The following is a 26,003-nucleotide window of genomic DNA, read 5'->3' on the forward strand; positions in this document are numbered from 1 at the left end:
CACCTGCTATACACTAACCTGCTCTTGATTCTATAACATAATCTGCCAATCTGTTCTATATTACTAATGACAGAATGCAAAACATGATTAGTCTGAAAACAGCTGAGACGTCATTCAAAAAAGAAAGTGTTCTGCATGGATACTGACCGTTCAGAGAGTAGTTTCTTTGTAAATGATATACAGTATGTGCATGACCTAGAGGTACACCTTTCCCTGAAGTACTAATTAAAACTAACTGTAACCATAAGCCATCCCCTTGAAGTGGCCTCAGAGACTGATATGATTCACACATACAGAGGGAGAGTGCGAGAGAGTGTGATAGAGAGAAACTGAGATAGATAGTTAAAGAAAGGGAAAAAGAAAGATGGAGAGAGGGGGTAGAGAGAACATTTGGTCTTTGGAGGTGTGGATGTGCCCTTTGTAACAGATGTTAGATGCATTCCCTACCCTCCTCCATTCTGATGACAAATATCTGTTTACCCGTTCTATCAATGTGGGGGTTGAAATAATGCACTCTGATGTAGCAAGTCCCCAAATGCCAAGCATGCATCAGCACTTTTATCCTCTGGATGCTTTATTGAGTTTATTTTCTCTCTCTCTTTCTCCCAACCATTCTTTTTCTACAGTATGCTCTGCCTTGCTCTGTTCTTGAGTCTTCCCCTTGGAACTAATGAAATCATTGAGGAGTCTTGTGAATGCAAAAAGTGGCAACAACAACATATTTCAATTATTCAGGGTTGTTCTCAGTCGTCAGAAAATAATACGTAAAACCTGGGAGACTATATGGGTATTGTTCTCTCAAGAGGGTCTCTGTTGTGTTTGTTTTATTCTCTGACTACAATGCAAATCTCTATCATTTCCTCTTGCTTCCTGTTGTCTAAATTTCCTTTTTATGCATCATTTACAAAACAGGTCTTGAGCTAGACTACTCTACATCATCCCTGCTTCTTTTATTTAACCTTTACTTATCCAGGTTAGTCTTATTGAGAGAGACCGGTCGGGAGGGGGGGGGCATGTTCTTCAACATGTTATTTACCCTTCACGGTTGACGTGATTCCAGCACAGAGGCGGTTCCTGTCTGTCCTTCTCTTTGCACGTTACTCCTTTCAAAGGACAAGGCTTGAAAGCTGTGCAAGCAAATGTGGCACATACTCAATTATACAAGCACTTGAGAGAGACATGTGTTTATGCATATACAGGGCTGAGACGTTAAGACACAGGCACAGACAGACATAGGCTGTTTTATCCTTGTGGCATTTGTCATCCCTTAATGTCAACTCACCTCAAAGACATGGCAAGTAAGCAAAGGCATTCTCGAGCCTGCAGCTTCCAGGGTCATAAACCAGAGTGAACATTGCAATGTCATTACATGTCCTGTGTATATTATACAATATTTCAAAAGGTGATCACTGGGTCATTGCCTATATATATATATATATATATATATATATATATATATATATATACAGTATATATATATAATAACAGTTGTGTGCATGTAACTTTCTTTAAGTAAGTAACTTAAGCAAGTCAACACAACAAGATAGACCAGTAGACATAACAAGACAGAGAGTTTATCCAGTTGGAAATCTGAAGAGTACATGTTTTGTTTGTCTGTTACCATTTGGTTGAACACTGATGGACTCAATTAATAACCTCTTCCAGCCCCAGCGTTTGGCGTCCCAAATTCTCTACACCATTAGGGCCTCTCTTTGACCACCTGGAAGTACATTAGCCTCACCTTTCCCATGACAGTAGATAAAACTTCCACGAGGTAGCAGTAAATAATGTAAACACACAAGGGGGAAATAGAACCTGGCCTGCACAGGAAGAGGAAATGGAGCGTTAAATGTGGCACGTTTGTCAGGACCAGGACTTGCCTCAGGCTAAACAATGCATCCTGTTTTCCACCTCTCGCTCACAGAGTGATCGTTTATTGTTATACTGGTCATGAAAATAAGTATCTAAGTAGCCTAAAGATTATACACAAACAGTATGCAAGTGTCTTACAGCATTAAACCACTAAGGACTTACTGTACATTTGGATGATATGATAAAAAATATGGAGGGATAAAAGAGTGCTGATTAGGTACTCCTAAAGATAATAAATCAGATGGTTAAATGTGTCATTTGGCTTAGAAAATCACTATGATCTAATGCACATAATAGAATGCAGGGAGATGCTAATGATGGAACCATAATCTAATAGGGCTCAGCCTGTTGTGCAATTATTGCATTTTTAATAAAGGTCATGGTGAGAGTGTAAAATGCCAACGCATATCAATCTGTGTTTATTATCTGTCTAATCTGTGTGCCAGGGATAGTAAAAATACTTAGTAAAATCTTACTTTACAATTAAAATTATTGTAATCTTGAATATACAAGAGAAGTTAACTGATTACCCATTCGTTATATGTAATTAATTTCTGGCCGCTTACCTTTTTTAATTCCCTGTGAATATCCTATACATCTGGTTCATGTTTAACTGAACATGTGTACAGTATCATCCCTCTATTATGATATGCATCATCACTGAGTTTCCACAATCAATTAATAAAATGGGTGCTTTGCCAGAGAACTGTGGCCTTGGGAAGTATGTGAATAGTGGTTTTGCCTTCTTGATGCATGGCTCTCTGTATTAAAACCAAACCCTGCTTTTATTCCCTTTAGGGTTTATTAAGAGGGCGGTTTCCATAGCGACGTGTCGGCAGGATATTGCCAGGATAAGGCGTAATGGGTCTCCTGACACAGCTCGGTCTGCTCCTGTGGAAGAACTTCACTCTCCGGAAGAGACAAAAGGTACCAGCTCCCTCCCTGAAAATCAACCTCTATGTGCTCAAGGTCCCCCACAAAGGGGTAACACAAGGATGCAGTTCCATCCTAGTGTTAGCAAGAGCAACTGAGGTACTGTGTGTTAAGGAAAAGTTTAGGAGGACTTGGCCGGAAATTGTCTCATATGAATGTGAACTGCTTAAATTCCCCTGATAGAAAGAGAATGATTTGTACCATGACATGCACAAGCTAACAAAGTCACCTTACATTTTACAGAGCTTTATTTCTTGTAGATGTTGTGTCACTATGCTGTGTTTTAACAAAGCCAGTCTGGTCTAATGGAAATGGATGGATGAACAGTCTAATGAGTGTGAGGAATGGTAAAAGGCTTGATTGAAGGCCAGACCACCTTTTCTACCAGTATACAATGCATTAGGAAAGTATTCAGACCTCTTCACTTTTTCCACATTTTGTTATATTACAGCCTTATTCTAAAATGGATTCAATACATTTTTTCCCTCATCAATCTACACAAAATACCCCATAATGACAAAGCCAAAACAGGTTTTTAGAAATGTTTGCTAATTTATTAAAAATAAAAAAATTAAATATCACATTTACATAAGTATTCAGACCCTTTACTCAGTACTTTGTTGTAGCACCTTTGGCAGCGATTACAGCCTCAAGTCTTCTTGGATATGATGCTACAAGCTTGGCACACCTGTATTTGGGGAGTTTCTCCCATTCTTCTCTGCAGATCCTCTCAAGCTCTGTCAGGTTGGAGCGTCGGTTCACAGCTATTTTCAGGTCTCTCCAGAGATGTTTGATCGGGTTCAAGCCCGACTCAAGGACATTCAGAGACTTGTCCCGAAGCCACTCCTGCGTTGTCTTGGCTGTGTGCTTAGGGTTGTTGTCCTGTTGGAAGGTGAACCTTCACCCCAATCGGAGGTCCTGAGCGCTCTGGAGCAGGTTTTCATCAAGGATCTCTCTGTACTTTGCTCTGTTCATCTTTCCCTCGATCATGACTAGTCTCCCAGTCCCTTCCGCTGAAAACCATCCCCACAGCATGATGCTGCCACCAACATGCTTCACCGTAGGGATGGTATCGGTGCCTAGTTTCCTCTAGACGTGACGCTTGGCATTCAGGACAAAGAGTTCAATCTTGGTTTCATCAGACCAGAGAATGGTTTCTCATGGTTTGAGAGGCCTTTAGGTGCCTTTTGGCAAACTCCAAGTGGGCTGTCATGTGCTTTTTACTGAGGAGTGGCTTCCGTCTGGCCACTCTACCATAAAGGCCAGATTGGTGGAGTGCTGCAGAGATGGTTGTCCTTCTGGAAGGTTCTCCTATCTCCACAGAGTAACTCTGGAGCTCTGTCAGAGTGACCATTGGGTTCTTGGTCACCTCCCTGACGATGGCCCTTCTCCCCCTATTGCCAGCTCGAGGAAGAGTCTTTGTGGTTCCAAACTTCTTCCATTTATGGAAGAATGATGATGGAGGCTACTGTGTTCTTGGGGATGTTCAATACTGCAGAAATGTTTTTGTATCCTTCCCCAGATCTGTGCCTCGACACAATCCTGTCTCGGAGGTCTACGGACAATTCCTTCGACCTCAAGGCCTGGTTTTTGCTCTGGCAAGGACCTTATATAGGCAGGTGTGTGCCATTACAAATCATGTCCAATCAATTGAATTTACCACAGGTGGACTCTAATCAAGTCGTAGAAACATCTCAAGGATGATTAATGGAAACAGGATGCACTTGAGCTCAATTTCGGGTGTCATAGCAAAGGGTCTGAATACTTATGTAAATGTAGTTTTTCAATTTTTTATTTTTAATAAATTAGCAAACATTTCTAAAAACCTGTTTTCGCTTTGTCATTATGGGGTATTGTGTGTAGAATTAATTTAATCCATTTTAGAATTAGGCTGGACCATAACAAATGCTTTCCGAATGCACTGTAAATACTAAGGCTATCGCATACGTTAGCCTGTGATGACACACAGGTTGACATATTTCTATTTTTGCTTTCATAGGCAACCAATGGGAATGTAAATATAGGTGTCTTTTAAAAAATCTCTTTGTGTGTTGATTGGTGACCTTGTGAGTGATTTGGTGACAGCACTGTCATATTGTTCAAGGTCACTTATTAAACCATCAAAAAAGTGCTGTAAACACCAACTCCATGTCCTGAGTCACTGAGTCTTAATCTTTGTGGTGTAACAAAGTTTTTACTACACAGCTTTTATTACTGTTACGCAAATTGATCATGTGATCCATTTCAAATTGTCCTTCTGTACAAACACCTGTGTGACTACATGAATTGGGCAGCAACATTAAAAAGCATGACAGGTTCAGCTTCTATTATCTCTTTGCCCTGGCCTATTCCCCCGACCCCTGTCATTATCTCCTCACCTCTCTCTCATTACACATACCCCTTTCCTGCACACAAGCCTAATGTTCCAGCTAATGATGTATGGAGGATTTAATAGTCTGTGATGTCACTTACTAGCCATAAGGTACAGGCTACTGAGTGTAGGGAGATAGTAACCACAATAGCAACACACAAGTCAGAGCTGGTTGTCTTAGAAACTACTTTATTGTTGTTTGTTGCATCAATCCGTTTTCATTTTATGTAGATCTTATTGTTTTAAGGAGTTGCAGTTGATATTTGGGCTTTGCTATGATGATGGTGACTGAGGGAGCATCTGCACACCTGGTTCCCTATGGACCAAGCACAGTGGGGAGCACCCCATACCATAGACGTTTTGGCTTTGTTCCAGATAACTAGAGAGCAACATATAATTTGGGGTTTGAGTAATCCTGTTTTGTAGCTTACATTTTAAAGACCTACTAAAGTGAAAATCGTAATTTCCAGTATTTTGGTTTGATTTGTGGCTTCTCCAGTTCAAATTAGCATCACAAAAATATGAAAAATTTGGTTTCTGTTGTTTTCCAGAATTCATGTAAAAATCTAGCTCTGCTACTCTCTCTCAAATGCCCCATTTTTCGATGGGTTTGATTTAAGAGGTTATGCGTCCGTCACCACGCCCTGTTCATGTTATACTTTAATAGGATGTATGCTCTGGGTAGTAAAACTCAATCAAATAAACCAATCTATAATAATAATTTGTTTTATACATTTTACATCCCCCCCATTTTAGCCAGCACTAGCAGTGCACACATTGTCAGCTCCTGGCAGGTACAGATAACAGCCAAGACTACATGAAACTGTCCAGAAGTCTCCCCAGGCCTCAGGGTAGCATTCCTGAGTTTTGTTCCTTTCCATTTGTTAATTCCTTTGCAGAGTCCCTATAAAAACAATCATAAGTCTTTCTATAAAATTAAGTTCCACAAGCAGTCACAGTGCTTGAGAAAGAGAAGAAAACAGTAGTGGATTTTCTTTTTCTTCTTTTTTTGCAAAAGTTCAGGTTCAGCACAAGTGGGTATGTTGGGAAGTGCTAGAAGGTGGAGAGGTCTGAGGAGGAGGAGCCCAGGTGTAATCCAAAGAGATGGGGCTTTAGTCTACGGCAGAAGATAGGCAGTGACTGAAGATAAGCAGTGACTCATTCCACTACTGGGGCGCCAATACAGAGGAGAGTCGCAACAGAGCTGAGCGACCTCTCGGTCCTGAAACATTCATGAATTAATGTTTTTCACCAGCAGATGACAAATATGTAACTTCATGAACAGTTTTAGGAGTAAATATCTCAAGGAATGTACATCTGTATTCGAGGACAATGTAGATATTGTGCATCAATAGTTACAAAACAATAAAAAAAAGACACAAGGACAATAGGGCTTTTGGAGGTTAATGACCAACTATATGAATGTCTCACCAAGCATGCAACTGATTTTATGGTTCAGTATTTCACATAACTTCATAGGGGAGATTATCTATTCACAAATACGGTAGTGTCCAATGGAAACTACTCAGGGAGCCCTGTATTGAGAAAGTCCCTATGATCCCTCTCTTTTCACTCCATGTCTTTTCTCTGGAATGCATTATAATCATTTACACTTTCAATGGGAACCACATTCTTCCTGACATATGTTAGGCTGAGGAGCATTGTGAAATATGTGAATTGACTTTAAAATATCCTACACATACATGTGAATATATATTAAGAGCATTCTCTAGCATTGTAATTTATCCCATAGTTGGCTCATGGTAAACCTGTAGATATGTTATGTTGTTTACAGCAGTGTTGAATTGCCCTCCTGAGGCTCCTGGAGTACAAATCTGATGTACTTCTCCTACCTTGTCTTTTAGCTGCACAAGCTTGTGAGACTGTTGTGTAGCTAGGCCACATATGAGTTAGTTTGAGGCTATAGCTCACTGATGCTAATGTAAGTAATAAGCATTCACTGTGTGTGAGGTAAGACATAGGCCAATAGTCCCATTGAACTTTGATTAGCTAAGATGGGTGAACAGCCTCCAGTCTCCACTGCCTCAGTATTGTGCTCCAGATATCGCTAAACTGCTCCCCCACAGGGCAAATTAAGAGAGTAAGAGAAACACTAAAAGGGAATACTCCAAGCCATCATGTATCCATTCTATGCCTTGTTTCTTTCTCCCTCCTTTCCATTCCCTGGGGTTATTTGAAATCATGGCCAGCGCTCTTAGATGTAGTAGGACTGCAGGTGAGTGGTGAAGTGGCCACATAAAAGAAGGCAAAGGGGCAAGGTTTAGGTTCCCATTTATAACAAGATGGACAGTGTACCAGGAGATGAGTTGAGAAAGCTTTTGAGCGTGTTGAGGAGTCAGCCAACAAGCTTGCAGTCTCATCCCTGGTAAATGCTCAAAGCTATAGTAATCTAGCCAACCCAAAAACAACGACTACACACACACACACACACACACACATACAAACCGCACACACCTCTCACACATGCTTGGATGCATGCTCACTCACTTACCGGAGCCATAGACAGTGAAAAAATACATATGTACATAACTAGTGATTTAATAAAGGTGCAGATAGGGCATTTGAAATATGGCGGTTGAAAGGCATTCACTCATGTATAGATGTCTTTGTTGATAATACTTTTATTTATTTTGATCAATTAACTTGCGATTTTGACCTGCCAAGAGCTAGCTTTTTCCATTATCTGCAAGTAAATAATTTTGTAAGTTACATGTTTATTACTTTCACTTTGCGACCTCCTTACTCCCTACTGGACACCATCCTGACTCAGGGTCTTAAGAACTGTGGTGAATGTCTAGAATTTACCACTCTGTACTTCAGCTCTTCGGAGGTGAGATTCAAGAAATAAAGTCCTGAGTAGCCATAACATCTGAGTCCGGTATTTATTGCTTGCAAACAAGAGACAGGAGCCTAACAGCAGCCTAGCGTAAATCCAGGGGTCTGTTTAGCGCAAGTCTGAAGAGGCGATTATCAGGGTTGTCTTTTATACAGATTAAACATAATGGTAGGCACGCCAAGGAAATCACCGACACGCTTGTGCTTACGTGAGAGGGGGCGGGAGCGAATGAACAATGGGGAGACTTTCTTACTGATCAATTGGCGTTCAACATTTCACACTTATTCACCTTCCTGTCGGCAAGATGGGTCTGTTCCTTTGTTCTCGCTCTCCTCCACCACTCCCTCCAAAACCACCGCTATCCATATTGTAATCATCCGCCAGATGATTACAATAATCAAACAATGGCGATAGAACTTTAGAGGTATGGCTATAGAAAATGTAATCACAGTATTCACACAAGTTGTATCAGTCATATGAAAGTGCATATCCTTCAAGCAGTTCTATCAACGTATTTTCCATAACAGAACAAGGCCAGAATCGCTACAAAGTATGAATCTACAGTTTTTCATCAATACACTTCCCACCTATTTGCGTATTAAAACAAAGTCAACCTAACTAATGTATTCTCAGAAGAGGAATGGAAACGTGTTAATAAGAGTCCACTTTTCACCCATACTGTATGTGCAAGACATGGCCTTATTCAGTTCAGATTGTTACATCGTATTAACTTGACCAAATCTAGGCTATCACAAATGTATCCCGATATAGACTCTCTATTGGATCGCTGTAAAGAAGCACCAGCAACTCTTAAGCCAGACGGTCACTGTGCAAGTTTTACACGCAGACAATTGCAACCGATAAGAGTGTCTCGTACTACAAGACAAATTATCCACGTCACGATGCATCATGCGTACAGTGCAAGAGCGGACCCAATGGGGGCAATGCGACCGAGACACTCTTATCCACTCTGTCTCCCATCCAAAGACTGTCAGACTTTGGCCTGCCTGTATCAAATACTATACTGTCTAAAACAACAGTTAATGCAATGGCATTTGCAAGCCTAATTGCTAGGAGACGTATTTTGTTGAAATGGAAACAAATGAGTGCACCATCACATATGAAATGGATTGGGTTTTTTTTAATAAAATGAGAAAGAATAAGATTTTCAATACATAAGAAAAATTTTCCAACTCCATATGGAGGGGATTTATTACTTGTACAAGAGGCCAGACCTTCTTCTTGACAGATTCATCTTTTTAAAAATGTTTTACTTTTTATTTGTATTTGTTTGTCTTTCTGGTATAATATGTTGTTGATGTCACCGAAATACTAATGTTGTGTACTGTATACAGTATCGGCCCAAACTGTGTTTTTACTGTGAGAAGGGTAGAAGGTGGGAAGGGGGAATGTGTGTATGGATGTACTTTTATGTATCTTTATTGATGTGTGTATATGTATATGTATCTCTCTTTTATTTTTTCATTTTCTTCTAATTATGTTGCCCTTTGCTATTTCCTATCTGTAAGTTTTTTTAAAAGTACAGGAACCTCTCTAAATTCCGTAAATTTACAACTGTACTGTGAGTTCTATTCTGCATAGTTTTATTTTTTCATATGCAATGGAATCATATTGACCTTTTTGATCTACCACAGCAGAGGTCCATAATGTACAGTAAAGTATATTATTCAATTAGGATTATGTTTAAGTTAATGTCATCCCATTTAAACACATGGGCTCTCTGTCAAAGCCAAACAGTCTGTCGTTGGGAAGGTGACCTTAACATTTCTTTAGCAACTGTGATTGAATTGTACCTTTTAGTAAAGTGGCATTAATTAAGGTAAAGTTAAGTTACAGTCCTTAGAAACAGCAGAATCACACAAGAGAGAAAAAGTAACAACTTGAGAGAAACAGAGGACTTAATGTTAATTTCATTGCAGGTGCGTCTGGTGGTTGAGTTGTTATGGCCCCTCTTCCTGTTCTTTATCCTTGTCTGGGTGCGATCAACCAATCAGCCTTTGTACAAAGGCCAATGTAAGTACGAGAAGCACACATTCATCTATTTGCTGAAAGCAAGATAAGACAGAACTCAAGTACAACATTTAACTTGTATTGGATTAGAACACACTGTATGTTTATTTCTTACTGTTGATGTCTATACAGTTTTAATACTTAACTAATCTTATTTTGTGAAATCATCGTCATCATTATTCAAGCTTAGATGAATTTTGAATAATTGTTCATTTAAGCCATTGATGTATCTTCGCTTTATTGGGTTGAGGATTCAAGCGGTCTTCAGTTCTGTACATCAGTTGTTATGATACAAAATGCATCAACTTGGTTTAAACAATAGCTGTCTCTCATCATTTGCTCCTTCTGCCCTTCACCTGCCTCTTCAACACAACTTTATCACTTGACATGCTGTAGAATCAATGATGTTGGTATCTTAGAGAATCAAGAGCAATGTCGCACTGATCCAGCAAATGGTGTATCATATTCCTTTGATTAATTTAAGTCATAAGGCACATTTCAGCATTCCTAAAAATCCTTGTAAGCTTGAATTAGACACCCAAGTGTGCCAGGAAATGAAAGCATCTATTTTGTTCCAGGTCATTATCCAAACAAAGCCATGCCTTCTGCCGGCTTGCTACCCTGGCTTCAAGGCATGATGTGTAACATCGATAACCCTTGTGAAAACCACCCTACCCCAGGAGAAACACCAGGCCAAGTCAACAACTTCAACTCTTCCATGTATGTAGCACTATTTTTAAGACCTTCCCAAGCAGTCACTGTATTTGTGTTATGTGTATTTGATAAGTACATTTCACCTTCAGATAAGTACCATTTAAAATGGTAAGTATTAAGCATTACTAAGAGAGTAATCATGTCATTTATTAGTAGAAGTCTGGAGAGACCATCTAACCATCTTTCTCTGTTCATCCAGAATTGCTGGTGTGCTGATTGAGCTACAGGTGCTTCTGACAAACAGATCCATCCTTACCAAGGTCCAGCGCCTCTCTGATGATGTGGACCAATGGGCATGGATTCTACAGAGGTATAACCCTGCCAATGGTATGTATAGCACACTACAGTACATACTGTAACTATGGCAGTAGTTAGACACAAATAGAACATGCTTTTTCCAAAGACAATGGATTCTGAATGGAAGACACTGACAAGAATGGGTACATTTGGCTAAATTGACCAATATATTTAAATTAATTTCATAAGCAAGAGATTGTTGTCTGTGTCCCTCCATCTCAACAGATACTGTTCAATGCATTGGCATTGACTGTCATAATGAAGATCCAACCATTTTATCATGATTAATTACGCTTGTATTGTTTCTGTGAAATGGTTCAGAAGTAATTGCAACTGTACTGTATATACTTTACCACACTGACAATCACTTTTCCATGGCTTGAACCATAGTCCTTTATCAATGAGTGCCAGATAGCCCTTTCATATGGGCGATAACTCAGAGATCGATCAAAAACAATGCTGCAAGATTGTTTATGATGTAATTTGCCATGACGAGTGGCAGATCGTTTATCTTTATAAGTTGCTGCTTTGCATTAGGCTAATTTAGCCTGATGATATTCAGATTTTCATAAGGAACCTAATTTGCAAATAGCAAATGGGACCCGCCATTGTCGAGGCTCAACAAACTGCTTGCAGGGCATTTGCATTTTGGGGTCACAGGCTTGTAATATACAAAATTAAATCCATCAAAGATCCAAGCCATGGCATAATTAATGGGATACATCTGAGGCAAGACCACGAAAGGTCATTAACACAAGTGAGAAGCAGAGGGATATCAAAGGATAGGGATGGTGAAGGTGATTTTGTTGTGCTTTTTCCAGAGATGATTAAAAAGCTGTTCAGTCGGAGGCCAGAGCATGTTTTGGTTTCAACCTGTGTGCCTTGTGTTATCCACCTTCATTGGCGGTGTTTCAGTTATGGCAGTAATAATAGAGGTACAACTAAGAGGTAGCATGGCAATAGTATGAGTTTCTTCACTACAATGTCAAATTTGTTTCTTTGCTAAATCTAAACTGATCGTATTAGAGCTGAGAACAAACACAATAGATTCAAGTACAACATTAGCAAAACATTGCAGAGCAAAATAGTGGCCTGTATCTCTGCTACTTTCTGGCCTGCACATTGCATTCAGCTAATCTCACTGTCAAAGGAGAGGATTACATTCAACAGTCAATTAGTTTTGAGGCTTGTCTTTAAGATCACAACTATCAGCGGGCATGTTTTGTAATCAGGATCAAATGCCAAGCAACAACACATTACTCTCTCTCCCTTTTAATGTTTAAGGTCAACCCATTCGTCTGAGGAGTATCTTGAATGACAATGAAACTTTAAGTGCATATTTGATGGATGACCTGTCTGTGACACCATCAGTTGTCAACAGCCTTATGAACGCAAATATCCACATGAATCAGGTTGGTCAGCATTTTGTATTTTCTACATAACATTGTTGTATGTAAAAGTAATGCTGGCTGGCAGGTTTGTCTAACCGTAAACCGAAGAGCTACTGTACGTGGTGTGGAGGATTTACTCCAGCCCTGCACTGACAAACCTTATCTAGGTAATGAAAGGCCTGATGAACAGCTGGTAGATCAGTAGAATTAGTTGTGTTAAGAACAGAGCTGTGTGAAGTACTCCCCGCACCCCTTCAGATAGAGATCAAACATTTGTTCTTTGGTAGAATGCAGCTGTTACAGTGATAAATGTGATACGTTTCTCTCAGTTTCTCAATTGATACCCTGCCAATGTTCCAAGTGATATCAGATGAGTTGGAGTTGGATCCGCCCGAAACATTAAGACAATGGGCAGATCTAGATAGGTTTCTCTTACTTCTGCAACTTCTACAAATGTTCATGTTTGTTCACCAGATGATGAGCATTCCAAGGGGAAACAACCTGAGGAGCATCATGTGCAATGGAACAACTCTTGACAAATATGTTGAATTTACCAGTGCATCTGACAAGGAGACCTTTCAAAATGTCAGTTGCTCTCTCACAGCACAGCAGCTGAGTGAAACCAGGCAGGTTTTACTACAAAACCTGGACACACGGAAGATGCTTTTCACAGTGAGTAGTTTAATTTACTACCCAATGTTCTAAATGTGTTTGATTATAGTGTGTAGTTCATTGTATTTTGTAAGATATTGATTCAACATTATTGAATTCCTCTCTGTGGTACTTTGACATGCCATAACCATTTCAATACATTGATTTTATGATTTTAGAATTTCAAAAATATATATTTGTATTTAAAGTAATGATTATGAACAATTGTTTTGCTACCCTAATCTGTCTATTTATCAAATTGTCTCCATTTCCTCCCAAAGAGAGCCACAATACTTGTTCTGATCAAACTGTTGAATAATGCAGTTTATACCACAGCATTGTTGAATATGTGATTCTGATTGGCTAAAGGGGCATTCTAGAGTGTACATTATGTAAGCATTACCGCATGACTGGTGTGCATTAACAGCTGACATCTGCACATGACAGTGTACCAGACCAGGAAGCATGCTGTTAATTCACACCCTGGAGTGTGTTCATGTGTTTATAAAACAAATCTCAACAGGTTTTTTGCACAGATTCCCCCTGAAGCTTGCTATTTTAGCCGTTAAAAGTTGACTCCTCAAATGACCAGAAGAGTGGATATTCTTGTTAATGCACACCGCCAGTGTTCTACACACTGTAAAACTGTAAAGCACAAACTAGCTTTTTACAAACGTGTCTTTGTGTGCATTAGGCTTCTTATCCAGCCTACATTCAAATGGCTATGCCAATAGCCTACTTTAGAGATTCGTTCAGAAACACAAAAAAACAAAACATCCGATGAAAAGCGCAGTTTTAAAATCAGACTAATGGTGCGTTTATGACCAAGTCGGAAACTCAGAATTCCCACCTGTGATCTTTGACCGTTGAATTCAGAGTATTCAATTGATTTGAGGTCGGAAACTCCAAACAACATGAATGCCCGCAGGTGATGGCTAACATTGGCCAGATTTAACCGCTTAACTTTCAATTTTGCAAGTCTGCAACTCTCCAAAACGTGCACTCATGCACGAAAACAAACTACAGTGTACATTCAACATTGTAGAAAAACATTTTTGTTATATTTCCACTTCACTTAGCATAAGCTTCTGAATATCCTGCCATGCTCATGGTTACTTTCTTGTTGACATGATGTCAGAGAACTACAGGTCGGAAACTCAGAGCTCGAGGATAATCCCAGAGTTTCCTACTTGTAATTACGAGTTGCAGGAATGGAATTTGTCCCACTCAGAGCTTGCATTAAACGACCCATATATGGACAAGAGTTTTTGGAGAGGTTTATTTGCTTGGTCCCATCAAAAGCATGCATGACATTAGCAGAATTGTAAGACGTTCCCATTGCAACATTGCAATGCTGTTATTGGTGGGAAATTAATACCATGCCCAGGTCATTTGCAAGTCACGACCACCCCATCTCAATCGGCACAACTTTCTCCAATCTGGTCAAAACCAATCATTGAGGAAAACAGGCATGCGCTTGCTCCCGGCAGAAAAAGGGCCATTTTATTTATCATGTTAATTCAAACAAGTCCGAATGCAAAGTTTTCACAGGAGACAGCCTTTGCACCCACAAACTGACAGGGGGAAATACAGTATGTGTGTTGTACGTATATCGTGTGTCCTGTCCACTTTGAATCCACTTGTGTTCTTCAGCTAATTTGGCTGTTTGGAAGACAATAATGCGATAGGATGTTATGCAAAAACATATGTTTGTAGGACAAGCTATATGTTTGCGCACATGGAGGTCAGTGATTTATGTTTACTATGTGTTAATGAGGCAATACAAAAGTCAAAACTACTAAGACTAGACAAAGTCTAAAAAAGGGTGCCAAAGTTAACACTGGTCCCAATGAACTCACACCTAAACAGGGCATACTAAAGTGTCAAAGATACTTACCATCTTAACCTGCTATTTATTGCACCTTTTCGATATGTGAGACTATATCTGTCTCAATATGTTGACATTTTGGTATAACAATGTGTATCGTCATGTGGGTAAATGTATGTCTAAATAAAGCCCAAGGTGGAAGGTATTTTCCCAAGCCTATGGAGCTACAGAAAGGTCTGTTAATCGAACCTTGCTTTTTGTGCTTCCCTTTACACTGTTTTCAGCGACTGCCATAAGTAAGTGCAATCTGATGAAACTATCTGTTTATAAGCATTGATATTTGACGGATTCTGGTAAACCCTTAATTCCTGAAAGAGTGCACTTTCTTTCAAAGTTTATCTTTGAGAGAAAATGTATGGGACAGCAAACACTATGAATAAGTGATAAGGCAGAAGTTCATGGAGAGAAAAGCCATTTAAACAACTTAAGCCCAGAGGCATTTTCAGTCATCGAAGAGAAAGCCAGACAAGATATGGCAAAACAAGTCCTCTGACCCCTCCAGCAAAATGGAGGAGAAAAGTCTTTCACACTCTAAGCTTGGAGTTGCCGAAATGATAGTGATAACAAAAACATAAAGAGAAGGACTAAAGAAGAAGAAAAATGAGCCAGAGTTTATCGCGGCACTATGGAGTGGCAGTGGGTGATTTAGACATTTGTAGCAGCTTAGTGTTTAGGATGTCTGAAGGGAGCATGGAACACAATAACAATAGAGAGGAAGTGAGGTTCTCTCTACAAGTCATCAGAGGATCATAGTGTATATTCACAGTAGTTATATGTAAATTGTATTACAGTGACCCATATGGCTCCAGAGTCCATAATTCAATTAGAGCACCGTTTTTGTATAACCATTCCACAACAAATGCCGTACACAGCTGTGGTAAGCCTGATAAAACATGGAGAGTAAAGGCAGAAATACCTTGCAGTTTAACAAATGTGCTTTGTGAGATTTGGCTTGTGCCTTATCCACCTCCTAATATGATACAGCACCAAGATCTATCTTACTATTGACTACTTAGCTGCGATTTCAAGCTGTTTCACTCAAAATTGCTTGAGTGTGATGCCCGTGCTTTTCCAATCAGCTTATCTGAGCTTCCTTGTGTGTTGCTGCCGAGGGTCAAATATAACCGACATTAATATACTCTGAAGAGCCCCTGCAATTGCCAGACTAAATGGAGATTCAAGTTCCCCCCCCTTCCTACCTTCTCTCTCAGTAGGGATTTGAGCTGTACTATTGTTTTGTTCTGTGAAGGTTAAGAAGGACTCAGGTTAGCATACTCTTGACACAGGTAAATGATAGTGTTTTAAAGGGCAAACAGTGGCTACCTAGTGTCAGTGAGTTCTACCCATTAGCTAAGTGGTATATTGTAGCTGTGCCTCATTTTCAGTCTGCACCAGTAAAAAAAGCACATTGTTGCCTATGACTGTTTTTGAGATGTGATTCAAACAAACTGTATTCTGGGAATCATGCACCAAATCATTTTGAGGGGATACTGTTGGCCAAAAACAGTATGCAGTGTCTCCATGTTCATCTAATAGTCACACATTGATTGATTCGTATTTGCATATAAAGCATTATATTATTGAGTGATATTTGTTATAACAAAAGAAATTACTGAATAAAAACTCCTATTACTAAATAATTACAGAAAGTTCAAACATATTATCAAACATGTTAATACACTCTTGTTACTAGAGTACAGTGTTTATACTGTACACAGGTATAGAACTTCATGCTTCTTAGAAGGATAGAAACACTTTGTTAGCCACTTTGTAAGGTTCCATATACGTTCTAAGCATGATGTACTGAGCTGTTACAACCTATAATGCATTACAGTATGTCTTGGAAATGACTCAACAATGTTTTGTAAATCAACTTATCATTTTCTCCTTTAGCTACCTTTGGCTTTGGATCTGGATCAGGCGGAGACATTTGGATTAGTGGACAAAACTGCAGTGGATGCTTTACCAGTGATTGAAGAGGTTGGTGTAGTTATTATTTAGCATCTGAACATTTAGTTTCCAATACAACTTACAGTAGCAGCAAGTGTTTTTGTACTGTAGAATGTATATGACACTGCTGTCATGGACTTATCTTGCTGTTCTTATTCCCCACCAAAACCCTTACCTATACAGATGTCCAAGCTGCAGAACTCAACTATATTTAAGGCCGCTGACATGCTGGATTTCCGAGCAGACATGTTTGGCAGTCTGAATATGTTGCTCTGTGGTAAAGAACCAGACTTCAACTCCACAAATACAACCTTCAGTTTCCCTTCTTTTGGAGAAATGGGAAACAACTCTGAGGCCAACGAGACAATGTCCAGCATCATGAACAGCAATTCCAGTAAGTACTGCATTGTTTACATCAGAACAACACCTTTGAGCAAAATATCACTTCAAAACATTATATTTGAGGACTGAGTCATCCCTGTTTAGTCAATCTGAGGTAAACATTTTTACAAGTACTGTGCAGCCTTCCTGGGTAACAATTTTGGAAGTTGTCTACAGGATCACACACTTGTTTATTTTCTGTAACTTCTGCCCTCCCATTTCCTTCCTTTGTAACTGGCCTCTTGATATTAATTAATGACAAATTAATTAAACTGAAAAATAGATATATAACATAACATTTATGCCTATTTCTTGAAGAACCACAGTGACTTGATAGACATACACCAGACGTTGCTAATGACAGTGACATTAAATATGTAGCCATCTTCATGGTCTGTGCAGAAGTTTTCAAGAGATCAGAGACACCGAACTTAAAGCCAATAGCTGAAACCTTTTCTTGGGTTCTGCCTGTCAACTCTAAACTGTTTATTTACAGTTCCTTGTTCCTCATTACGCAAAATATGTTGCTCCCCTGGCTTACCTCTGAGCGCTACTTCTCCAGTGTAATGTCTTTGGGACTTGGTTAATTAGGGGCCGTGCTATCCTGTTTCATTAATTGCCTGTTCTTTCGAGAATCCACAGAAAATGACGTTTTAATAAGCAGGCTCTTTCCTGGAATAAAGTTACACCCTAAAGTGGATTTGTGTGCTGGTGCCACTACAAATTAGTAAAACAATGCATTGTCCATTTGAAATGAGTGCTGACATCTCTTTTTTGCATGCTAATAGCTTCCCAGGCTCTCTGGGTCTTTTATTGTTATGTACAGTACAGTAAATGAATATGGATACAATGTCTCTTTTCTCAATAGCTAATGTATGTCTCATTTGCAAGGCTACAAGTGTACTCAGAGGATTTCTAAAATAGCAGCAATAAAGGCAAGAAAAGAGGCTAGGGTAAATGCTAAATTTCTTTCTTTTCCAATTAATTTATGTTGGCATTAGGCACTATCTAACAGTGTCATTACATAAAATAACGGGGTAGTGACTGTTCCCTGTGGCAGTAAACAGTAATTTCTGTTTGTGTCCTTTTTTAAAATGGCCTCACACAAAGGATAAATGAGATTGGCTCTTTCAATCGATCGTACTATCCCCCCCCCCCCACCCGATATTGCTTGTTACAACAGGCCTCCTGATACAAAACACACACACACACACACACACACACACACACACACACACACATACATACATATACATATATAATATAGATTTCCTGGGCATGAACTGTAGGGAAAAACCTTATCAGTACTACCCCCTTGATGTGGGATGTGAAGTGGCCAACCTAATCAAGATGTTGAGCCATACTACTGTATACAAACACTACTGTATTTTTATGATATTGCTGTCAACATTGAATGAAATTGTTTTGCTTCTATAACCTTTATAGAAACATCTTTTTCCATCTTTCATTAGAAGAAACATTTCTTCAGCATCTATTGACAAGTCATGACTACTGCATTTTTGCGGTGTGGCAATGTTGTGAACAGTTTAAAGGAAAGGCTAATTAGAGAAGGTTAGAGAAGGTTCATGGTGATCAAGACCTTAGAAGATGAATGATTGCCTATATGTGTAATTGAGGTTTGGTTATACAAATAATTGTGTGTGTGTGTATACAAATGTGTGTGTGTGTGTGTGTGTGTGTGTTTGTCTGTCTATGTATGTGTGTGTGTGTGTGTGTGTGTGTGTGTGTGTGTGTGTAGTGTGCGTAGTGTGTGTCCAGAGTCTTCTTTCACTGCCATGCTGAGTTGATCCTCTCTCCAGGGGACAACTCAAATTGATTAAATTCGCCAGGTAAGACGAGGGGCTGACTTGAGGCTCTGAGCAATTACTAGGCTGCAGTGTGCCCTGTGTATGGATTCAGTACCATCCTACCACCATTGTGTGATAAAACAGATACACTTTGTTAAATATGATGGTAGTGTGGCACAGTTTCGTTGAACCTATGCATTCGAATGGCTTAACCGCATTCATCGTGATATCAATATTTATTTAATTGAAAGCTGTGAGCCTTGTGTTGTGCACTGCCTGTCTCTGTCAAGATAAGTGTTATGATTATAGAATATGACATCTGTGTGGTCGGTGGAAACAGCTGGCCGGAAGACGGGCTGCTATTAGCTCTCAACAGTGTCTCCCCTGAGCACCTGAGAGAGATGGCCGTGAGGCAAAAGGCTATCGTTTATCGCACATCCTGAACTCAAAATGGCCACTAAAATTAACACGGGAATAGGTAGCCAGCTGTGATGGGAGGGCTAAGGAGGCGAAACCATGGTGACAATGTGAGTTGTGACAGTGTGATTTTAACCAATGATTAGACAGATGCAGACACACCTACGCAGGATCCTATGCAGGACCTGGCAATATTAACATTGGCAGATTGGTTAAATTAATAATGATCCTGCTGCAGCTGAGCATTTTGACTTTGCTCTGCAGCTGAGCATTTTGCATTTTGACTGTTTTTTTTCTCAGTGTACTACCACTACTGTACAAATGTCTTGCTCCTGCTTTATTCCTATTCATTGTTGTGTTAGCTACAAACTAATGGTATCATTCTAAGGGAACTAATTGAGTCTTTGAAGTATCCTAATTGCATTAAATCCCCCCCATAGTGAAAACTCTCAACTTGACCGTGGTGTCACGCTGCTTGCTACTTTCATTGCGCATGTGGAGTGTGTCTCTGCAGTGCCTTGTTGGTTTCTTTGATTGCAACTTTGCTGAGTATGGGTGAAAATGTATTTTCAATACAATAATTCTGCTTACTTATCAACACGTGTTTTTCTCACTCACTGTTCAATTCACTGGTTTGGTTATGACCAGATTATGCAATACTACATTTTTCACATATAGGTTTACATTTGATATGTTGCCTGTCAGATTTCTGTGGTTTTGTTATATGAATTCACCTCTCTCAAGCTAAATGATCAGTTTTTCTCTCTGACTAGGTGCCTTTTGCCAGACACTCATCAACACCCTGGAGGGAACCCCTGGTCTACGTTATGTTTGGAGCACGTTCCGGCCCCTCATTCAAGGGAAGGTGCTTTACACACCTGACACACCTGTTGCTAGACGTATGGTCAAAGAGGTAATCTGCATGTGAAAAGACACACTCACACACCACACAAGCATGCATGCACCACACCCAAACTAACACCCAAACACACACACACACATACACACACACACACACACACACACACACACACACGCACACACACATAATCTCGACAGAATTTGTCTGCTAAAATGACAACCTTTTAAATGAAATAATTTACTAACCCTATATATAACCCTAATAATTTAGGTAACTAACCCTATTTTCACTCAACAAATCATTCCAATTATATATATATATATAAGGAAGCCGCCATATCAGCTGGTAAATAAAACCCAAGATGATACATCCTATGAACCCCTCTCCGTACACTCAGGGGAGATGGAGAATGTAATGTATTTTTCATGACATTTCTCCTGATATTAACATCAGTTTGATAACTGCATAAACAAAACAAACAAACTGTGAGTGGTGGGGAATTTGAGATGAGAATATTGAGTGGAGATAATGAATATTAGTGGATCCACAGACTTCACAATGAGTGTCTTGGTCTTGCCATAGAGGCCCGTCTTCACACCCAGCACAGTCTGATTGTTTACATCTCAGTGCTCAGGAGTAAATAACCCTATTTACATGTGTTGCAATGGGGTTTAGAATTTCTCTAGGGAATAGGTGAAATGCATGGAGGCAGCAAGCTCTCAAGGTCACATTGGCTACAAAGAAAATTCAATGGCTCAGTGGGTATGCTTTAAATTGGAAGAGGAGGATAGCGTATTCCTTTTCTTTTCACATAACCACACTGTATCCCTTCTTGTTTCAGGCAAATAGTACCTTCAATGCGTTGGCCATGTTGAAAGAGCTAGGTGAAGCTTGGGAGGATCTTGGACCACGACTTTGGGGATACTTTCAAAATGGCCGTCAAGTCAATGCATTGCGGGTATGATAAATTTATGAGTGTTATTTCTATGAGTAGGTTAAAGTTCAGACATACTGCACAGAAGAGATGCTTACTTTATCTTATCTATTTCTCAAGGCTCTAGTTTCAACAAACTAAATAATAACAATAAAATGCAGTATGCATCGGCAGTAGAATCTTTGAAAAGCTGCTCTGATATCTTGCAAAAATAGACAGCTACAACTTCCTCCTATTATATGACATTCATAGCATTCATTGAGGTGGAAAACATGTACAGTATGCATACAATATTTTTGCACTTTCGGTGGGATATGGAACCTGAAAAAGTAATTATGGATAAGTGCAGGATAATTTTCACCCTGGCAGTCAGGGAAGGGATTATCCTTGAATGGAGAGCACAAACACCTTCCCATAACCCCCCTCTCTTCCCTTCCCTCTGAGCTGACATTACTCCAGTGTCACTCCAAATGAGCTTATGGGCAGCTAGGGGAGAGAGAGGGAGCGCTCCATATAGCCAGGGTATTCATTACCCTAGCCCTAACCTTTACACAAATGGCCCAGCAATTCTCCTTTGTCTTCATTTTCTCCTCTGACTGGGCTAACTCCCCTCAGAACTGGTGGCTCCGATGGTATGTCATCTCCAGAGGTCTCTCAAGGTTTTAGCAACTTTCTACATTGATGGCACAATAACACACCACTGTTGAGTTATCATATGAGCGTTATACTGTATGAATATCACATAAAAACAACATTCTCAAACATGATCCTTTGCAAGTCTATGAGTTTACATAACAGTTTTCATATGCTACGGCCTTGTAATTACATGTTGATATTTGCAGGATGGCGAAATACAGCATCTGTCGAGGTAATGCCAAGTATGCCCATGCGGGAAAGAAAAGTATGGCAGTGAGCAGTGACAGTTCACATGTATGGAGTAGAGATTCACTATAGTAGCTATATGCTGTAAGGAAATAATTTAGTTTTGTTTGTCAACCCTTACTCAAATGATTGTTGCGTCTTATGTAGAGAGTAGTGTTAACGGTTTTGCAAAAAGGCACTTAACATTTGTAGTTTGTATGAGCAATGAAAAATGATTAACTGTTTTGCTGAATATGTTACTGTTGTCATGTATGTTAATGCTGGGCATGTGAACTCCAGTTTCATACAAATGCGACAAAACTGTATTAGAATGACCCCATTTTGGAAAATGCTAAGAGGACTGGTTTAGTTCTCATTGGCTGTTTGCCATGGGGACCTGGCCATTTCCCCCTTTTAAAAGGCCACAGAAAACATAGATTTTTCACATGAAGACCTTCTCATGACGGATAACAATTGGGACACACATTGACAATGGGGTTAAACGACACATCTGTTCCAAATGCCACTGAACATTAAAAACGATAGAACATGTTTAGCCACAGATACATTGATTGCTAGGTATATTGAATAAACAAATTATGGAATTCCATTTAACCTACACAAATGTGTTTAATCGAGCAGTTTGTGTAATGTATTGTTTTTCTCTATGTTACACATGTTTATTGAAACTAAAGAGATTATGGCACTATTATTGGCCCAAAATGATGGAAGCTATGGTTTTCCAAAAGGTCATGAGCAGCACATTTGACACTTGGACCCAAGATTAAATGGAATACCATCAGAAGTGTTGACATTGAAATGCCACTGAACACATTGGTCAGACTATGTTTAAAGCTCAACTAGGTTATTGCTCAGTGTTTAAAAGGAACAGTCTATTTTGACTGACTAATATGCCAACTGGATTATCAGCAGACCATGATACATTTATTGTGGTTATGTAATAACACAGCTATTAGCATATTATTACATGGTTGCAAGCATACAGGCAAGCAGAGTGAAGCAATCCCTGGCAGATGGAAAAGTGCTTTTAACCAAACCTGTAGTAGGGAACACACCTGCGTAGGAAGTAGCAGTTATGTAAGACAGCATTGTTCTACAGGGGTTGGGCAACCATTCATTTTTTATGGCACACATCGTGGGCTGGAACAGCATGGCCATTTGCATTTAGATTAGCATATCTCTTCATTAACTCATGGCGTGCCTTGTGGAATCACAGTGCCGTGCCAGAGCTGAGCTGACCGTAAGAGTTACTCCATACTGTGCCTGTCAGTTATCACAAGCGGGTGAAGGAACACTGTACACTGTATGTGTATGTGTATGTGTATGTGTATGTGTATGTGTATGTGCGTGCGTGCGTGCGTGCGTGGTTGTGCCTGTGTGTTAAAAAAAAGAACACACCATAGATTGGTGAGGTGCAGGCTGGGGGTTGAAACTTAAAAGATAGAAAGAAAGCTCTTACTCCGACCTTAATTATTTATTTCACTGTAATGTTAAAGCTGCCTTCTTCAGGGTTTCAATGTGCCTGTGTGTTGCCTGCATACGTGTGTATAGTTGTCTCTGTGTGTGTGTGTGTGTGTGTTTGTATGTGTCTGTATGCATGTCACTATGTGTGTGTGTGTGTGTGTGTGTGTGTGTGTGTGTGTGTGTGCGTGTGTGTGTGTTGCAGTTTCTACAGTATGTGCCCTATACAGCATGTTCGCATTTGTGTACCTGCATGTTCATATGTGTCTCTCACATTAATATCTGTATTCATGTGAGTGTGCATGGTCACAAAAAAGGTGGGTGTAAATCCCAAAGCCTGAAGTACAACAGTGCCATCTAGCTTAATGTTTTTAATTAATTCTGTATTGAGTGTGAGGCAGAGCCACCAACAATAGAGGTCGACGGATATGAGTTTATCTGGCACTATAGTGCACTGATTGTGTTCTAATCTGATGATTCTCAAACCAGGTCTTGCTGGGTAATCCGGTGTTTGTGGCTGTCCTTAACCAGCAACTCAGTGGCACAAGATGGACGGCCGAGCTTCTCGCCAACTTCCTGTACAATGGTCCCCCAGAGGACCGCCCAGCGGGCATGCCTCCCTATGACTGGCGTGACGCATTCAATGCCACCAGCCAAGCCATCGAACTCCTGAACAAGTTCATTGGGGTTTGTTATTCTCTGCCTCCTGGTGTCAATGCTGTTTATTTATGTGTTTGTGTTTATTTATTTGTGTGTGTGTGTGTGTGTGTGTGTGTGTGTGTGTGTGTGTGTGTGTGTGTGTGTGTGTGTGTCAGGCACTATGTGCAACATAATCAATGTATGAGTTAGTAACATCAATCATTTAAATCTGTGATCCCTGATGCTCTTTCCCTGTTACCTTTGATTGCAGGGGATACACCCTGTATGTGTGCATTAAGCCAGATGTGTTTAAACCAGATGCATGTTTAAGTGACATTCATGTCCTTCCCAGCTGCTTGTTTTACATTTCTACCTCCATCAGCACAGGCCTTTGACAATGTGAATACTGTAAGTAGTAAGGTGGTCAATTGTTACGAAGAAAGTCAGAAATTGACAACCTTGATAAAAAAAGCACAGCATTTGCTTTTACCACAACAGTGGTAATTAAAAGTTAGATGGATTAATTTGCGTATGAAGGTCACAATGTATCCATGATAGGAACATACAGGCAGCTGGTGGACAGTAGCATATTGATCAGTAAGGTGGTCTGTAGTGATACACTTCTTTGCCCACTTATTTGTGGTCATCGATGTACAGGGTTCTCAAACCCTTATCTTTTCTCCCCCAGTATTTGAACACAAGAGATGGCATGTGAGCCCCCTGGGGTTAGCCACATGTGGCAAACAAATTCTAACATAATACAATCCATTATCCAATCATTTACCTGTCACTGTGCTCAATGCATGTTGTTTGTAGAGAAGGGAAAGACTGCTCTCTCACTCCTGTTTGATCAGTGTTGAGGTGAGAAATAGACTGTATTCGCCATCTCCTGCCAAAATAAATGTAATCAATACAGTATATTAATCAAGGACTCATGTAGATATGTATTGACAAGATGAGAAAACATCAAACATTTAAACCAGAAATCAACATATCTGATCTTGCATCCTCAAAGCAATGCCAGGATCCACATATAGTATGAAGAGATGTGGCTAATTGTCTTGGTCTTGTTTTTTCATCCTTGAAAATAAATTGTAGCTTGAAATGTTAAATTAAATAGAAAATAAGATTTGAGTGGTCTTAAAGGGGTGGTGCCTACGTTGGCTATTCCCTTAAGTAGCTCATAGATTCACTTAAGTAGATGGATAAACTTGCTGTGCTCTCCCTACCAATATGCTGGCACCTGGGGAAAAACATATGATTATCATGCAATGAAGATCCATGCTAATCTCATCACGCGGCTATCAGTGTGTAACATATGTGTGGCCTCTACAACCTGTCACTAGGATGTCTGCTGGAAATTTGTATTGCACAGGAAGTAGCTCTAAATTAGGGCATAGTGGGATTACTGGTGATGGCACTGTCAGTGGGGCAGTTCCTCAACCATGACCTGAGTCAGGTCATTGATACTCAACTCCTGCTTGGCAATGTGAACCAGTGGATGGGGAAAATGTGAAGTGTTTAACATGCTTGCCTTCTATCTGAATGAGATCTTGGCTGGTTTGGCATAGAAGTAGTGGGTAGGGTTGACTGTTTACTTATTTTACATTGGGAGATTGTGTTGTGTTTAGTATATAACATTCAGTATACATGTATTATATGCT

At 39.8% G+C, this 26,003-nt stretch overlaps 1 protein-coding gene across 1 annotated transcript in view; it reads left to right on the top strand.

Annotated features, from left to right (window-relative positions):
- Positions 1–2,733: 2,733 nt before the first annotated feature.
- Positions 2,734–26,003, top strand: part of LOC310812048 (phospholipid-transporting ATPase ABCA1) — a gene marked incomplete at both ends in the record, with an annotated part of 139,339 nt that continues 116,069 nt past the window's right edge. Inside the window, 11 exons of the mRNA XM_083680446.1 lie at positions 2,734–2,799; positions 9,974–10,067; positions 10,643–10,784; positions 10,978–11,105; positions 12,360–12,487; positions 12,941–13,138; positions 16,899–16,985; positions 17,139–17,349; positions 20,335–20,474; positions 21,265–21,381; positions 24,190–24,387. Of these exons, the coding sequence (XP_083536572.1) occupies positions 2,734–2,799; positions 9,974–10,067; positions 10,643–10,784; positions 10,978–11,105; positions 12,360–12,487; positions 12,941–13,138; positions 16,899–16,985; positions 17,139–17,349; positions 20,335–20,474; positions 21,265–21,381; positions 24,190–24,387 (1,509 nt within the window). The remainder of the gene's footprint in view (positions 2,800–9,973; positions 10,068–10,642; positions 10,785–10,977; positions 11,106–12,359; positions 12,488–12,940; positions 13,139–16,898; positions 16,986–17,138; positions 17,350–20,334; positions 20,475–21,264; positions 21,382–24,189; positions 24,388–26,003) is intronic.

The sequence above is a fragment of the Argentina silus genome, assembly GCF_951799395.1.
Source record: "Argentina silus genome assembly, chromosome: 1".
Taxonomy (NCBI): domain Eukaryota; kingdom Metazoa; phylum Chordata; class Actinopteri; order Argentiniformes; family Argentinidae; genus Argentina; species Argentina silus.